Genomic DNA, 18,201 nt, shown 5'->3' on the forward strand with positions numbered 1-18,201 from the left:
TGCTTTTGGGACTATGTCAGTCAAATTAGAAGAGCCAATTTTATGTCCAGTCAGTTAAATCAGTATGCAAGCATGATGGGCAGCTTAGCAATTTGATAGGTAAATAAATAAAATAAAATGAATATAGGTAGTCCTCAACTTAAGATTCATTTGGTGACTGTTTGAAATTACAGCAGCATGAAAAAAGTGACATATGAACATTTTTGAGACTTATGACTGTTACAGCATCCCCGTAGTCACATGAGCAAAATTCAGAAACATATTTATGGAGGTTCCAGTATCCCAGCATCATGTAATCACCGATTGCAACCTTCTGACCAGCAAAGTCAATGGGGAAGCCAGATTCACTTAACAATTGTGTTACTAAATTAACAACAGCACTGATTCACTTAACAACTGGCAAGAAAAGTTGTAAAATGGGACAAAACTCACTTTTTAACTGTCTTGCTTAGCAACAGAAATTTTGGGCTGAATTGTGGTTGCAGGTCAAGGATTACCTGGAAATAAAACCCTTATCTTCCATCTAAAGACTACCACAACCACACTATGACTTGCTGGAAATCAAACAGCTTTGAATGTCAAGTGAAGTTTGACATTTCTGGCTATCATAGTAGATGTCTTTAACCAAAATCAGCTTTCTGATTATTGAGGATTTTTTTACTGCTACATTTTTCCATGTTTGGAACAGAAACCAGATGGGTGAAGCTGCCTCTTCCTGAAGAAGAGAAGTCAGGCAAAGGAAGTGGAAAAGGGTTACTTTTACTTCCTTCTACATAACAGAAGATGGATGAACAGGAGACTGGCAATCCTGGGAAAGTTGTAAATGGCGATCACATGATCCCAGGACTCTACAACTATTATAAATATATGCCTGTTACCAACACCTGAATTTTGAACATGTGATCATGGGGGTGCTATGATGATCAGAATAGAATAGAATAGAATAGAATAGAATAGAATAGAATAGAATAGAATAGAATAGAATTCTTTATTGGCCAAGTGTGATTGGACACACAAGGTATTTGTCTTGGTGGTCTCGGTGTACATAAAAGAAAAGATACATTCATCAAGAATTATAAGGTACAACACTTAATGATAGTCATAAGGAAACAGTCAATATAAATCTTAAGAATACCAGCAACAAGGTTACAGTCATACAGTCCCAAGTGGGAGGAGATGGGTGATGGGAACAATGAGAAGATTAATAGTAATGTGGACTTAGTAACTAGTTTGACAGTGTTGAGGGAATTATTTGTGCAAGGATTGATTGTAAGTTACTTTTTTCAACAGTAACTTTTTTAGAACTTTTATGTACACTGAGAGCATATGCACCAAGACAAATTCCTTGTGTGTCCAGTCACACTTGGCCAATAAAAAATTCTATTCTATTCAATTCAATTCTATTCTATTCTATTCTATTCTATTCTATTCTAATAGTCATTAAAGAAATGATCATAAACTGAGGATACCTGTATTATTATGCAGTTTGTATTGCTAGTTGCCAGTGTATTATTATATCTATTTGCTTTACTCTGTTTTTGTTCTTTTTATTGTTAATGCTGTTATTGTTGTTAGGCATATTGAGACTCTTTTTAAAAATATAATAGAGTATGAATGTTAATATTATATAAGAAAAGTAAAAAAAAAACCCTTGTATTTCTTGCAAGGACACACATTTTTATGATTTATTTAGTTCGAGACAGTTCAAATGAGATGCAGCTTGCTCTTGATTTCTTGGCAGGAGGCAAGGCTAATTGCTCCAGATTATATTATCTGCTAAAGATTAACCAGCATCAAGGCAAGGTGATGTCGCTAGGACCCCTTATAAAAGTCCACGTATGGGCTAATGCAGAGAGAATCCTTCACTTGGCTTCTTTTTTTCTGGCTCGCAGGCCAATTCTCCAGGCAACTGAGAGACAATGATGATTCTCTTGGTTTTCTTGTTCCTGATGCTGGCTGTCCTTTCCTTCTGGAGAGTAGCAAGAGGGAAGCTGGACTCCAAGCTCAAGTATCCCAGGAGCCTTCCCTCTCTGCCAGTTATTGGTAGCCTGTTGCATTTAGGTGGCTCCAAGCAGCCCCATCTCTTATTTTCCAGTCTGCAGCAAAAGTACGGTAGCGTCTTCTCCCTATATATGGGTTCCCATTACACAGTAGTGATCAACGATTACCTTCATGCCAAGGAGGTGCTACTTAAGAAAGGGAAGATCTTTGCTGGCAGACCTCGAATGGTAAGCAAACTATCCACATTAATTTCTAATCTAGGCTAGGAGTTAGTTTCTGGTTTTTGATACAGCTTCAATCAATGCCAGGGCCTAGAAAACAGGAGACTGTGAGTTACAGTCCTGTTTTAGGCATGAAAGCTGGCCAAGTAAGTCTGAGCCCATTAGACTCTGTCAAGCCATTTCTCAGGGTTGTTGTGGGGAAAAGGAAGGAGGAGGAAGAATTATTAGGTATGGTTGCCATCTTGAGTTACAGTTACAAAATCAAATAAACAAATTTTGGTTGATTTAAATTTCTTAGATAAGGTTGTGCAGATAATTTATTAGAATTAGAATATTCAGCTGATGAAACTCCCAAAATGCACTGAGTACAAATTAATAAATTAATGCAAGTATCATTTTATTATGAGCTTATTATTTGAAGGTGTTCTTCAGTCTCTTTGCTGTTGACTTGTATCACTTTAGAATATTTTAAGTAATTGTTTTTATAAAATATATTACATGACTGCATAATTTACTTCAGGAAACGAATTCTGAAAAAAAACTGAGAAATTATAACTATTAGAATATGGATACAGTTGCTATTAAGACATATTCTTCTTTCAACTATGTGATTTAGAATTCTTTTTATGAGCCATTCAAAAGCATCATTTGGATATGCGTCTTCCACCCCCAATTTAGAGATATTTATGAAAAAAGTAAGGTAAAGACACATATAGTCTGAAATGCTTACCTGCTCTCTCTAAAAAATTAAACCCAATATTTTTCCTTGCTCTGAGATCATGCTATTCAGAAAACCAACCATAGGTAAACCTCAGATCAAAATAGTTCATATTGAAGATGATTTCGCTCCCATTTATTGTTTATTTGTTTAATACCCTGTCATTTCTCCAAAAGTTCATAATGGTGTATAGCAAGGTGTAGTTCAAACGCCACCAGGAAAGATATTGCTCTTATTTCTTCTATGCTAGCTCTAGGTCACACTGAGGTAATATGTTTTCACTTGAGTTTATAAATTTGGACTGCAGAGATTATATGTTTTTCCATAACCTCCACAAAGTTAAGAACAGAAGAGGGATCATACTTGTGACTTTTCAATTCACGTTCTAGTCTTGGTTCTTATCTTGGAAATAGCACATTGAAATAGCTTTCACAAATTTCTCTGTCTTTTAAATCCATCTTATTTGATGGTTACCACCACATCAACAAAAGGAACAAAATCCTGTAATGTGCTACATTATGTGAAGAAGTGCTTCATTCTGTGTATTTTGAGCATCCCCCTCCCCCCCCTTTTTTGGGGGGGTCCCTCCCATTCAATGTTGATTCCTGGTGACTGCCTGAACTATCCTGGCAGTTTTCCTGGCAGGATTTTGGAAGTGGTTTGCCATAGTCTGCTTCCTAGGGCTGAGTGAGAATGACTAGCCCAAGATCACCCAACTGGCTTTCTGGAAGTTAATGGTGGAACTAGAACTCACAGTCTTCTGGTTTCTAGCCTCATGTCTTAACCACTAACTCCAAAGTAGCCTTTGAGAATTCTCTATTCAGCTTTATTCAGTGAAACCACTGAATAAATCAGGTTCCAGTATTGCAAAGGAGGTGGGAAGCATTTTTCTGTATTCTTTATATTCAGCATAACTGTATACATCCCTTGCATTGCCCATCCTCTCTTATCTGAGCAAAAAAACTCCCTAACCATTGCTTTCTGTAAATGTCTTTTAATACCATTGCCAGTGAATGAATTAGATGCACAAGTAATCATCCAAGGCAGCAATGAGATCATTGGGGAAGTGGTATATGCATATGTCTTGTGTTTTTCTTCCTTCCAAATGTCAACCAAATGATAATCTCACTGAATGCATTATAAGATGTCCTGGTGAAAACTCAGTTATTTCTCCTCTTCCTCTCCATCCTTCTAGGTTACTACAGACTTGTTGACCCGGAATGGAAAAGATATTGCCTTTGCTACTTATAGCCCAATGTGGAAATTTCAGCGCAAGATGGTACATTCTGCACTTTCCCTGTTTGGTGAAGGATCTCAGGCTCTGGAGAAAACTAGTGAGTTGCCACAAATAGTAGTGAAGGAGCTCCAAACCAGGAAGAGAAACACTAGCAATGTATTTGTAAATGAAGATTGGTTGAACCTGTTCTTCTCGGCTGAAGGAACATATTATCTAAATCAAGGACACCCGCAGGTTAGATTAAAAAAAGTCAGGATGGTGGCTGAGACCATGCAATTATGGCCACTATCTTGACTTTTTTTTAACCTATCCTTTGAACACCTCTGATTTAAGTGTTATGATACAAACTTCAACACTGGTTTGCTGCCTATTGAATGTTTTGTTTTAAAACCAATGTTCCCATCCTGGAAACTTTATACATCATTATCACAGTGCACAGTGCACCTTAAAGACTGTTTATTTATATTGTTTGCATGAAGAATAACCTAAACTGCATAAGAATAGGATATGCATCCAGGACAGATATTTAAGTGTAAAAGATAGGTAGATAAAAAAACTGGAAAAACTAAAAACTTATAACAAATGTTTAACAAACATCTTAGAAATGTTTAGTCATATAAACTTATAGCCACCTGAAAAAAAACTAATCAATAATAATCGGAAACATGAGCAAAGAAAGTAACTACGTTTAGTTTAAATTTAAAATTGCCTGCATCTTATAACCTTGGCAGTTAGTTTATTCTGGGCTAAAAGTTGTTCTTGAGTAGAATGGATATCATAGTTTTAATCCAAACTTTTACTTGTTTCAGGTAAGAATTATGACATTAATATGATCAATTTGCTTATATGAATATTCTAGGTTAACATAAAGAAAAGGAAATAATTTACTTTGCTTTCTCTGGCCATTTTATATACTGAGATTACCTGGGAAAATACTTAATTGCAGGTTGATTTATCTGCAGAGAGCTGCAAAAGAAGAGGTAAAATAATGCGATATACATTGTATTTTCAAACAATGAGTAGAAAAAAACATGGTTGCTGGAGCAAAGGGCTATAGACTTATAGAAATGCCTTTGTCCGTCCTTCATAGGTATCCATTAGTGAGTTATATTTATGTTGTAGATACTTCATGGTATATCTAAGACGGGGGAAAGATTGTAGGGTACAGAAAGTGTGATTCTGAGCATTCTTTTATAAAATAGTTATTACTCTTGGCCACACATTATACCAAAAGAGCCTGCCTGAATGGACATGGTACAATACCAGTCAATTTCATTTGACAAAAGTAGTACGGGAAAAAATCAAGCTAGGAATGGAAACTACAGTAATATTTCATCCTTCATTGCCACTTAGGGATGAGAATCTGTATATGCTTGCAAACTGACTGAGGAAATGTGCTGTAGGAAATCATTTTCCCTTGGTACGAAATCAGATAAGTTTTAAAATTACACAGTACAATGCCATATTTAGTTACTTTAAAAATTCAGTGATTTGATTAAGAAGTTATTATTTACTGGCAGTTCAATTTAGTCTCCAAATTTGTCTTTGAAAGATGGTACATGAGTTTCTTGTTGAGGAAATTATTGGAAAGTCATCTCAGTGAATGGCAGCCCCTGGGCACTTTGTCTGGGCTTGAAAGATAAGTAAGGTCAGGCCTAGTTGTTGCTTGCATGGGAAACCACGAGAAATTTCAGAGCGGTATTGAGAAAAAATGAAAAGAAAAAAAAAACACCTCAGAACGTAGTGCTCAGTAGGACCTAAGAGAATGGTCTGAAACAGTGGTCTCCAACCTTGGCAACTTTAAGCCTGGTGGACTTCAACTCCCAGAATTCCTGTTGAAGTCCGCCAGGCTTAAAGTTGCCAAGATTGGAGATCCCTGGTCTGAAAGCAGTGCTCAACTAATGTGCTTGCTCAAGCACATTAGTTATTGAATATGAAGTGACTGTTGGTTTTGGAGTAATGGCCAACTATAATCCTGAACAGCCTTCCATTTTAGCAACAGTAGATTTTGCAATATATTTCTGCACAGTTGATTTTTCACACTTACAGGTAGTGAAAATAATGACATGGCCATTTTTCACAGTTATGACCATTGCAGCATTCCTGTGGTCTCATAATTTACATTTGGATGCTTGACAACTAGTTCATATTTATGACTTTTGCAGTGTCCCAGGGTCATGTGACCACCTTTTGCGACCTTCTGACAAAGTCAATGGGGAAGCCAGATTCACTTAACAACTGCGTTACTAATTTAACAACTGAGGTGATTCACTTAACAAATGTGGCAAGAAAAGTCGTGAAATGGGACAAAACTCACTAAACAAATTTCTCACTTAGCAGTATAAATTCTGGGCTCAATTGTGGTCACAAGTCAAGGACTAACTGTTCTAATACCAAATTAAATTGTCTTGAGCGCTGGATATATATGGTACAGTAAATTCAGAAGATGAAGGTATTGACAGATTTTGTAGAACTCCAAGTGCATAAAAATTAGAATATTTTTTTAATGACTACTGAATGAAAATGCCACAAGAAAGAAGGGAAGGAAGAAAATGGGATGAAGTTACTCTATCCTGGAAAATGGCAAGGCTGACTAGTTGAAGTCATACCATACCATAACAAGGGGTGGCAAGACTCAGTTTTCATCAACATGCTATATATAATAATAATAATAATAATAATAATAATAATAATAATAATAATAATAATAATAATAATAATAATAATAATAATAATAATATTTTAATGTGTACACTGTCCTTCTCCCGAAGGACTCAGGGTGGTTAGCAGCCAAAATAAAATAACAATGAAAACGCATACAATACTAAAAACAGACAATTAAAAAACTTATTAAATTTGGCCCAATTTTAAAATACAATCAAACCCTATAAAATTAATAAAAATTTAAAACCCATAAAATCAGCTAAAAACTAAAATTCAAGCCAGTCCTGCATGACGGAATAGATATGTCTTAAGTTCGCGGCGAAAGGTCCGAAGGTCTGGTAGTTGTCGAAGTCCAGGGGGAAGTTCGCCCTGTATACAGGCCAGGGGTAGGTTCTTAATTTTTTTACTACCGGTTCTGTGGGCGTGGCTTATTTTGTGGGCATTGCTTGATGGTTATGTGACTGGGGAGGCATGGCCAACACAATGTCACTCACATTAAGGGGTGCCTCACCTGGCCCCTCCCCTCCCAGCCATTCCTTGTCATATCCAGCCTCAATGTATCTATAGTTCTGCAAAAATGTTGTTCACCTTTTTTCAAATTTATTATCTACATACTATAGATGCACTTTCATGGACCACTGAAAGGAGAAAATGGCTCACATGCTTTGCCCAAGAGTGTGATAGGCAATAGGCTTTTAAGGGGCTGCCAGAAAGAAGGGGGGGCAATGTATTTTCCAAAGCACCAGAAGGCAAAACAAGAATCAATGGATGGAAACTGAACAAAGAGAGAAGCAACCTAAAACTAAGGAGAAACTTCCTGACAATGTGAACCAATATAGGTTTCAGTCATAATTTCACATATAAAATAGCCATTCGTGTAATACAACCTGCATATTGTTCAAAACAGTCATTAGTATTATGGCTGATGTTTGACAGCAAGCCTAAAATCCGCATTCCCTCCCCACTCCAGGGGAAGGTTACTTCAAAATCCCCATTCCCTCCACATTCCTGCCAGCTGCATAAAGGAAACTTTGTAAGCAGAAAACAGCTACCGGCACTTAGAGATAATATAAAATGGAAGCTGGAAGTTCGGTTCCATTTACAAACAGGCAGAAAACTCATTCAAGACAGGATATTTCACAAGGGAAATCGCCCAAACCTTTTTAGAAACACAAAGCCCATGTTGCACAAACCCCAAAACTTCAAAAACATAGAACCAAATAAGAATCCCTCTTCTTATCCAGTTTGTGTTCAGCTGACCCAGAAAAGAACTGCTTCTGCAAGTAAAAAACTCCTTCCAGCAGCTGCATCAATTTAAAGTGCCAGCGTCTTTTTTTTTTTCCTTCTTCTTTGCCAAGCGATCTCCTGGCTGAGAAGTGAGTCCTGATTTTTTCATTCTAGCCGATCAGTTGGGAGGCTTCTTGGCTTCCCAATTTAAAGCCACAGTGTCTTGTTTTTCTTCTCTTCTTTGTCAAGTGAGTCCTGATTTTTTTCCTTCTAGCCAATCAGCTGGGAGTCGGGAGGCAGCAATAGATTGGGGTCAGGCAGTGGTGGCATTTACCGGTTCTCCGAACTACTCAAAATGTTTACTACCGGTTCGCAAGAACTGGGGAGAACCAGTAGCAACCCACCACTAATACAGGCCTCTAGCAGTGAGGATTTCTTAAGGAGTTCTCCTTTTTTTTTTTGTTTACATTTATACCCCACCCTTCTCCGAAGACTCAGGGCGGCTTACAGTGTATAAGGCAATAGTCTCATTCTATTTGTATATTTTTTACAAAGTCAACTTATTGCCCCCCCAACAATCTGGGTCCTCATTTTACCTACCTTATAAAGGATGGAAGGCTGAGTCAACCTTGGGCCGGGCTTGAACCTGCAGTAATTGCAGGCTTCTGTGTTCTTAATAACAGGCCTTACCAGCCTGAGCTATCCGGCCCCTCCTGAGGATCTTATTCAGATTTTGCAGTAGAAGAAGAAGTGATTTACGTAATCTCGACCTATGCTATTTAGGATTTTAAACACAGTTTAAACACCATAAATTGTGTTTGTTAAGCATCTGATAATCAATCTTTCAGTATAAGCATCAACCTGTGCTCATTTGAACTTGGTGGCATCAAAATAGATTAACTAAATAAATAAAATTTTGACAATAGGCCACACATAGAATAAGTTGCAATTATTAAGTCAGAATGTAGTCAAAATATTGATTATTAAAGCACTTTACAAGTTTTTCTTTGATCTTTGCATCAGTCCTGAAAAGTAATTTTATGCAAAGGTTTAGGAATCTTGTAAATTATTTTCATATAGCCCTGCTATATTGTGTAAGGCAGAATAAAGTTCAATAGAACTTAATGTCCATCAAATGTACTAGGCTACATTTACATGGCACATTTACTTTTTGTAAATTAATAAACGTTTATTTAATTCAATTTTGGGAATTCATATGACACATAAAATTAGAGCAGCACAGTGGCCTTGAGGTGAAGACATTCGCCTCTCACTTGGAAGGTTGAGAATCCTAGGCAGTGGCAGATGTTTATCAGGGCTCAAAGAGAACTCTGCATAGGCATCAGGAAGGGCATAGGGCCAGTAAACACTCAGCTCCACTCAGTTGCCCCAACTCCACCCCAAAACAAAGAGATTAAAGGGTAGTAAAAAGAAAAAAAAATTACACATAAAGTTAAGTATGGTTGGTTCATTCGTTGTTCACTATGTCACATAAACATAGCCTTACTACAGTTTGCCTTTATTACATCCGGGGCATTAAAATCAGAAGTGATTGATTTGTCCACAGTGAAAAATTAATCAGGTGGAAGATATCTTCTGGATGATCATTGTTATCTGGGGGACCTATCTACAGGTATATATCCTGGGTTAAAATATTTCCATTTCTCCCTAATTCCTGTCTCCATTCTTCCTGTTTCTAAAAGAATTCTTTCTTCTTGCATAGATTTGCTCTCTTGTGCTTTTCTTCCAGTCTCTCAACAAGCAACTTTTCTGTGTGCAACTTTGAGTGCTACAAAGAATTCATCTTTGGACATGGGTCCTGAACTAACACGTGCTGTTACAAATGTCGTTTGCTCCCTTTGTTTTAATTCATCCTACCAACCCGGAGATCCTGAGTTTGAGTCCATGCTTCAATATAGCCAAGGCATTGTGGATACTGTGGCTAAGCAGAGCATGGTGGATATCTTCTCATGGCTTCAGGTGAGAGATTTGAAGGAGGTGAGAAACAAAATTCATTTTTCTCTGAAGCCAAAGTTTCAAAGATAACAACGACAGTTTTGTTACCTGCATCTGACTTCTGAAGGGTGGTAAGTTCAGGAATGTCACATTTATCTGACATAAATCAGATAAATAACATAAATGAAAGTTCTCGAATTAATTTTCTTCAGATAATATATGTATATATATAATATAGATGTATATGATTTGCAATTAAGGTAGAGATTGTGATTATAGCTGTTTCTTTGCCCACCACAGTATTTCCCGAATAAAGATTTGGCTTTGCTGAAGAAATGTATTGAAATGAGGGACAAGCTCTTACACCAGAAGTTTGAGAAACATAAAGTAAGTGTCTACACTTATAATTTATAATTTATAGGCTAATCATACTATCCCTTATAATGGTGGATCACAAAAACTAGATTTTATTAGTAGCATCAAAGTTATCATGTGGCCTCAGCTCTGTTCCCATAAAGATCCCTAGTAACGCCAAAGAGAAATATCAAATACTTTATTTATTTGAACCATTTATGTTCTACCTTTTTCATTCAATATCAGCTATATATTCTTCATATAATTAAGATCCTGGCTGTTTTGTAAATGTAAACGAATTATGATCATGGCATAAATTGACCAATCAGTCTCTTTCTCAATCTCATCTTTTAAGCAATTTTAATATACTATGAGCTTTTTAGCTTTATAAAATGGCAGAGATTGTGGAAATTAAATCATTTATAGAAATAGTAGGTGGAATTATGCAAATAAGCAGACATAATGCTGGGCTGGATTGAAGTCTCTTTTCTCTCCCTTGAGTAACCACACTGCTCAAGAGTTTCTCTGGGACAGGGGTCTCCAACCTTGGTCCCTTTAAGAGTTGTGGACTTCAACTCCCAGAGTTCCCTCAGCCAGCAAAGCTCTGGGAGTTGAAGTCCACAAGTCTTAAAGGGACCAAGGTTGGAGACCCCTGCTCCGGGACAAAGAAGGGAAGAAACCAATGCTGGCTGAGGTGGGGACCAGGCAAGGGAAGCCACTGTTTTGCTCCACAAATCTGCTATGTATGCTGTCTTGAGCTGTTGGAAGAAAAGTGTGATAAAAATTCAACATACAAATACATAGTGGAAATGCTCTAGTATGGCAGGCAAATCCACTAAGTAACCTTCCTGGTGGTGTCCTTCAATCATTACCACTATCAATTCTCATTTTCTCCTTCCAGGAAGCTTTCAGCAGTGATTCTGTTAATGATCTAATGGATGCACTTCTGAGGGCCAAATTGAACATGGAGAACAACAATAAACATCTATTTTGTGAACAAGAACTAACAGATGACTATCTACTCATGACAGTGGCTGATATCTTTGGAGCTGGTGTGGAGACTACGACAACTGTGTTGAAATGGATTGTGCTCTATCTCCTATATTACCCAGAGGTAGCAGCTTCTCCTGTCCTGCCTATGATCTCTGAAAGAATTGTATTGACTATGAGTAATGTAAACAAAGGAAACAGATATCTACACTGAGTTACTCAACTGAGATTAATTAAGAAAAACTGATTCTTTCCATCACATTTAGACATTGTCATTAGCAGAGGTCATTAATGGAATTCCTTTACTTTATTTATATTTTTTAGAGGTGGGCTGCAGCCAGTTTGAACCAGTTCACGTGAACTGGTGTTTTTGCATTATGATTGCTCATAAGTAAGTAGGAACCAATAAAAGAGGAATGGAAAATCCTTATCTGTAGATCAGCGTTTTTTAGTCTTGGCAAGTTTAAGATGGGTGAACTTCATGCTGCCTGGGGAATTCTGGGAACTGAAGTCCATGCACCTTAAAGTTGCCAAAGTTGAGAAGCATGGGTCTACACTAGAGTTTAGGATTTTCCATTTCTATTTTATTTAGAGTTTGGTGCAATTAAATAAGTTGTGGTTTTGTTAACAAATAGTGATTAAAGCGATAAGAACCATTACTGAACTTTTTGTGAGAAACTGAAATTAAAAGTTGATCTGGGCTTTGATGATTAAATAAGGGATTATGGAAATAATGTAGACAAATGTTAACAAAAAGATGATTGGTGCCAGGTCTCTACAGCCTCAGGCAGAGAAGGGCTATTCTGCACCCCTCCCTCAAATATTCTTTAAAATACAGAGTTTCCCAGCTTTCCTTTAGGAACCTCCAACATGCAAACTGTGGTTACTCATCCTAAAATGAATCCTCTTTACCTGAAGCTTCAACATTTGCTGTTTGCTGGGGAGGTGTGTAGCTAAAAGTCAGTCTACATTTAGTGTACATCTGACTTTGGGGATATTTCTTCATAACCAAACAAAAGAGTATTTTCTCTGCAGTTCATACCCCTTGCTCACTGGATCTGGATGTCACAAAGCAAAGCCCACATTTTGTAATTAATCCCTGCACTGGCAGAGTGCTGCAGGAGGCTGAATGCTGTCACACCCCCTGGCCATGCCCACCCAGCCACACCCACCCAGCCGGTCATTAGGGCAGAGAACTGGTTGGTAAATTATTTGTAGTCTACCACTGATATTTTTATAGCAAGAGTAATACCACTTATATATTGCCCTATAGTTCTTTACAATACTTTCTGGAAGGTTTACAATGTAGGATCATATTGCCCCCAACAATCTGGGTCCTTATTTTACTGACCTTGGAAGGATGGAAGGCTGAGTCAATATTGAGTTCTTTCAGGATTGAACTCCAGGCTGTGGACAGAGTTTGCCTGCAATATGGCATACTAACCACTGCGCCACCAGGGCTCAGTCTTATTTTTATAAAATATTCAATCACACATGCATGTAAGCACTTCACAATTTAAATGTAATCATACAATAACTAAAACAGAGTTGATATTAAAACATAGTTAATATTGAACTAAATAATAAAAATAAATTCTTGCAATGATCAAATCTCAGAACCTACTTAACCTGCACAATCTCACAGGTGGCATAGAAGAGTTGGAGCACCTTCCTCATGCATTTGAGTTTGTAGGGAAAGGAAATGGGTGTAAGACAATCAATAAGGTATGGTGTTCCCCACTATAAAAGATTTTATATAGGGTTAGTAAAACCTTGAAACTGATCCTAAAAATCACAGAAAGCCAATGAAACTCCTGCAATTCAGGCTGATAAAACAGCAATTTGGGAGACCTAGATCACCTGCTCTGCTACATTTTGCATTGCCTGAAGTTTCTAGATTTATTTCAGGGGAGACACATCTAAAGTGAATTAAATAATCCAATGTGGAAATATTGCCTTGAGGTATGATGACCAAGACTGTCTTTGGTCCTGACTAAAAACAATGTTTTAGAATCAAATAGTATTTTCTGTTTCCAGAGTTTTATGATATCCATTATCATTAAAAATACTCAACCTGATTTCTTCCCGTTGTTGAACCACTGTCTAGGTCACAAGGCAATTCCTCCACAGCTGTCATGAACTAACCTGCTTGTTTCCTTCCTCATTTCTCCAGATACAACAGAAGATCCAAGAGGAACTGGATCAGAAAGTTGGTTTTAATAGACATCCTGTACTTGCTGATCGACAGCATTTGAATTACCTGGAGGCTACCATTAGTGAAGTTCTGCGTATTCGCCCGGTTGCGCCACTTCTTATCCCTCATGAGGCAATGGAAGATACAAGGTGAGGAGGATCATTTCCAATAGTGGGAGTTGATGAGGAAGAGGACTTTCACTAAAGAAAATGGTTTTTTTTTCTGCAGCGTTGGGGAATATCATATCCCCAAGGGAACTGAAGTTGTAATCAACCTGTGGTCCATTCACCATGATGAGAAAGAATGGGATGAGCCAGGGAAATTTAACCCAGGTGGGTATACCACCATTCTTGTGTGTATAAGGATGAGTAGGACTTGCCATTCTTTTATTGTCATGAAGCGCTGCTTTTTAAACATATAATTTCTATTACCTTTCTACCCCCTGCCACATTCCTCAAACCAATAGCCTACTAAAGAACTTCTCTTCAGGTTCCTGCTCATCAGAATTTTTTCCTCCAGTATAACCCTTCCTTGCTACAATTACAACTACTACAGTATATATACATTTCTTTTCCCTGGACTACCACCATGAGTGATAATGTAATACAGTATTTTGGATACTTAAGAGAACCCTTGTTCAATTATAAGTTTGGGAATGTCTAGCCAACTACTCCTATTCTTCATTATTGAGTTTGCCATGTTTTCTAGAAAATGTTTGTGCTCTTGCCTCACAGATCGTTTTCTGGATGAGGATGGGAACCGGATCTACTCTCCCTCACCCAGTTTCCTCCCCTTTGGGGCTGGTATCCGTGTTTGCCTGGGAGAAACCCTGGCCAAGATGGAGCTGTTTCTCTTTATAGCCTGGATCTTGCAAAAATTTTCACTGAGTGTTCCTGAGGGAGATACACTGCCTGAACCAGAGGGTAAATTTGGAGTTGTGCTTCAAGTACCAAAATACAGAGTAAAGGCTACTTTGCGAGAACCTTGGAAGGAAAAAGTAATAGAGCAATAATACTTTTTGAGTCTCAAATAATCTAATAGAAGACAAATAATTGTTTTAGTTGAATCTGTAAAGTTAAGATAAGTTTAGATTAAGCGATACAATGATAGGACCCACTAGGTTCAAAAGAGAAAATACATTAGAACTAGAAACAATTTTTTCCCAATAAACTGGAGGTGTTGCAAGGTAGAATTGGTAGGATGGAATGTTTGCTGGAGTCCTTAATTTTCATTATGCTTTAACAGCTATGTGATAATGGGATAATTTTGTTCAATGGAAATCATCACATATACAGCTAACCTGTTATCAATACAGAATCAAAGTCCCCTAACTGTCCTAATGAAAGAGGGAGTTATAACGTGGGAACGGTTGTTCTCTCAGATATATCAATTAAATTTCTCAGTCAATTGTGGAATGAAAGTCGAGAACAAAGCAGGTCAGGAAGTGGAATCTACTAGAGTATAGTTCTATGATAATAATGTATATAAAATGCATGCATATTTCAGTAGATGCTTAAAACGTTATACCCAATTGTTCACATGTCTGTGTGTGCATTCAGGTATACCTCTTTTTTACATATTCAGACAAAGAGGGTAGATACAGTAGAATATATTTATATTAATAAAGTTACTCAGCCAAAATGTAATAAGTTACCCATACCTTTAACACATTTCCACTTTGCATACTAGTGTAATTTGTAAAGAATTAAACTGTAGTATTTTTGAAGCTTGATACTTTTAAAAGATTGGAGTCTTCGACTAGCAAAGCAGCACTTAAATAATATTGAAAAGTGTCTCTTCTTTAAGTCATTCATTGGAAAAACACATTTGAAAAAAAACCCCATTAATTAAGAGTCATAGAAGTATTATAATTATGTTTATAAATATGGTTTGGGTATATAGACATTTTGGCTAAATGTGGACTTATTGTCAGTGAATAGAGAATCTTTTCTATTTCTATCAAAAATATTTAATTTCAAAAAATATTTAATTATGCTATTGGAAGTTGAGTTAGCAAATACTTAAAATAATTAATGAAGAATTCTGCTATTGTTATAGTGACCTTCAACCATCGATTTTGAAAGTCTATGCAATATATTGTTTATTCTAAATCCTACTAATTTTACTTTGTATTGTAACATAACAATATAATTTCACAATCTTGTTTTTAATTGTGCTTTTAGTCACATTTTATATCATTTTATTATGTTGTTTGTAAACCATCCAGGATCATTTAGATGAGATGGGTGGTATAGAAATTTAAAAATAGAAAAACAATATCTAATGTTCAAAGTAATATCCACACTTGATTTATAAAATACATTGTTTATTCAGATGAAGATTAATAAAGAGTAAACCCCTTCAAGTTTAATGTGCTTTAATTCACATCTTAGTTTTGTCTATTATTCTTATCAAAGAATATAAAGAAATGAAAAATTGAAATATGGAACAAAAAATATTATCAAAGGATGTGAATTATTCGCCTTTTTAAAATTACTGAATTTCCACAATTGCATTCAACTGGTTCTTTTTTTCCCCAATTACAGATATATAAGCTGGTGCTGTAAGTAGCAAACATAAATAAATTCAGAGTTCAGCAAAGTTAATATGGAGCATTTGCCTGTGTTACAACATAATATAATGTGTGTTAGGCTCAAAGTAAATGCCATGGTGTATTCACTCACATATAGCTTCTACAGCAGCCTCCTGTTGGGTTGGGTTGGGTTTGCATTTCCCAGAATTCTTATGTGGCACAGACCAGAAACTTATTTGAGTGGCATTAAAGGGAGAGTATTGGTCTATGGACTGCAGTTCTTCCCATTTTTTAAATTTGCTGATTCTCAGATTACTAGGGATTTTTCATATTACTAATACTCTTGATATTTAACTAAATAATGGAGATTGTGAATACAGTACATTAACTGAACATGAGCCTAAGCTAGATATCTACACTAGTTTTCTGTATTCTTTCAGTAAAACATCAAATTTTAAATATTGAAACAACTGGCTTTAATTTAACAATCTTTGACTTCTCCAAAATTATTCCCAGTTAATTTTCAATACATTCACAACATTGATAACATTTCACATATTTGTTAAAAGTATATTCCTCCATTACTCCAGAAGGTTGCACTCTTTTCCACATTCTCCACAACTAGTGGTGAAATCCTACCAGTTCGTACTGGTTCGGGTGAACCAGTAGTGATAAAAGCTACTGGTTCAGCAAACCGGTAGTAAAAAAAAGCTACTGGCTGGTCTCAACCGGTATTTCCAAAGATCAGCTGTGCTGCACAATTTATATTATATTTATATTATATTTCTAGCGAATCTAAATAGCGTGGCACAGTTCCCCCCCTTGCTGTTCTACTTACCTTGTTAAGTGTCCTTTTTCCATGCGAAGTGCACCTTTGGTGCACACTGCGCATGCACGCAAAGCGCATGTTTCGCACGCACCGCACATGTGCGGGCAGCGAACTGGTGGCTAACAGCGGGAAATTTCACCACTGCCCACAACTACCTTGTAACAAGCTGAGCTGACACTTAAAAGAATGGGCCGAAGTCACACAGTGAGCATGCAGTGAGCTTCCATTATGGAAAGTGGATGTGAACACATGCAACCGTGACACCAAACGATATTTCAGTGCGATTGCCAAATGTTGGGAGGAGAAGCCACATTCTGTCACACGTAGTGAACCATGCTAGATTATGGATTAACAAGGATTACGCTGTCTCCCTCAACAACTGTTTATCATATTAAACTCTTTCACAAATCCTCATACATTATTACTTTGGAACTCACTAGAGGGTGCCAGACGCATTACTATTTACAACCGAGTCTTATCCATATGAAATACAAATTAGACTACTGCTAGGATTGCTGTATGCATGCAATGATACAGATTCTCAGAATTGCATTATTTTTTTCTCTCTGCCTGTTGTGTAAAATAAAACAAGCAAGACCTTTGCTAGAGCAGCTCCTCAACTGCAACTGACAGAATTGTCCATGCCCTAATTTTATAGACAAGTCCTCTGAGACTGGAAAAAAATTTTTCCTCCCCAGCCTGTGTTAATGTAGTAAGCAAACACACAGCATTGTGTGCAGTGGAATATCTAGAATCATGCTACTATCTGTCTTGACAGTCTTAGCCCCTTGTGTGCTTTAATAAAATGTGGATAGAATCAGAGTCAAATGCTCATCCCTTTTCTTAACTTTTATATGGAGAAGATGATACATAATAAAATAAAATGTCTATGGAGATTCTCAGTCATCCAGGTCATGTTTGTCACAAAGATGCTTTTTCAAGAGGCAACTGGACTTTCTGCTTTTTCTTTGAAGTCATTTTGCTTCTCAGCCAAGACCTGAAGAAGCTTCTTGGATGAGAAGCGAAAAGTCTTCAAAGAAAAAGCAGAAAGTCCAGTTGCCTCTTGAAAAAGCACCTTTGGGGTAAGACAAAATGACAGATATATTATGTTTTTTAAGTAAATATTCCTGTAACAATGACACAAAATTCATTGCTTTTGATTTTTTTAAAGCAACAGTATCTAATCCATATTGAGACACTTTAGTCCTTGGTTAAATAATTCATAAGTTTGTTAAATGTTGTCTGTGGTTTCTTATATTTATCCTGGCCTTTATATT

General features: G+C 36.8%; 2 protein-coding genes across 3 annotated transcripts in view; one reads left to right on the forward strand and one right to left on the reverse strand.

Annotated features, from left to right (window-relative positions):
* Positions 1 to 17,890, reverse strand: part of BORCS7 (BLOC-1 related complex subunit 7) — a 30,951-nt gene extending 13,061 nt beyond the window's left edge. Inside the window, exon 1 of one of the 2 annotated variants that reach the window (XM_058188714.1) lies at positions 16,934 to 17,890. In XM_058188714.1, the coding sequence (XP_058044697.1) occupies positions 16,934 to 17,022 (89 nt within the window). In that variant the 5' untranslated portion in view covers positions 17,023 to 17,890. The remainder of the gene's footprint in view (positions 1 to 16,933) is intronic. The other variant, XM_058188713.1, reaches the window with a different exon arrangement.
* LOC131200733 (steroid 17-alpha-hydroxylase/17,20 lyase) lies at positions 1,920 to 14,574 on the forward strand. Its single transcript, XM_058187931.1, has 8 exons — positions 1,920 to 2,228; positions 4,136 to 4,274; positions 9,819 to 10,048; positions 10,325 to 10,411; positions 11,280 to 11,492; positions 13,542 to 13,711; positions 13,791 to 13,894; positions 14,297 to 14,574. The coding sequence occupies exons 1-8, from the start codon at positions 1,920 to 1,922 to the stop codon at positions 14,572 to 14,574; spliced, it is 1,530 nt and encodes a 509-aa protein (XP_058043914.1).
* Positions 17,891 to 18,201: the final 311 nt, after the last annotated feature.

Source organism: Ahaetulla prasina, chromosome 6 (assembly GCF_028640845.1).
Source record: "Ahaetulla prasina isolate Xishuangbanna chromosome 6, ASM2864084v1, whole genome shotgun sequence".
Taxonomy (NCBI): domain Eukaryota; kingdom Metazoa; phylum Chordata; class Lepidosauria; order Squamata; family Colubridae; genus Ahaetulla; species Ahaetulla prasina.

What these genes read in the sequence shown, in the direction of transcription:
- LOC131200733 (XM_058187931.1), top strand. Translation starts at nt 1,920, where the DNA reads ATGATGATTCTCTTGGTTTTCTTGTTCCTGATGCTGGCTGTCCTTTCC. An exon ending in ATCTCCTATATTACCCAGAG is followed by an intron (nt 11,493 to 13,541) that starts GTAGCAGCTTCT and finishes TCATTTCTCCAG; the next exon opens with ATACAACAGAAGATCCAAGA. An exon ending in GAGGCAATGGAAGATACAAG is followed by an intron (nt 13,712 to 13,790) that starts GTGAGGAGGATC and finishes TTTTTTCTGCAG; the next exon opens with CGTTGGGGAATATCATATCC.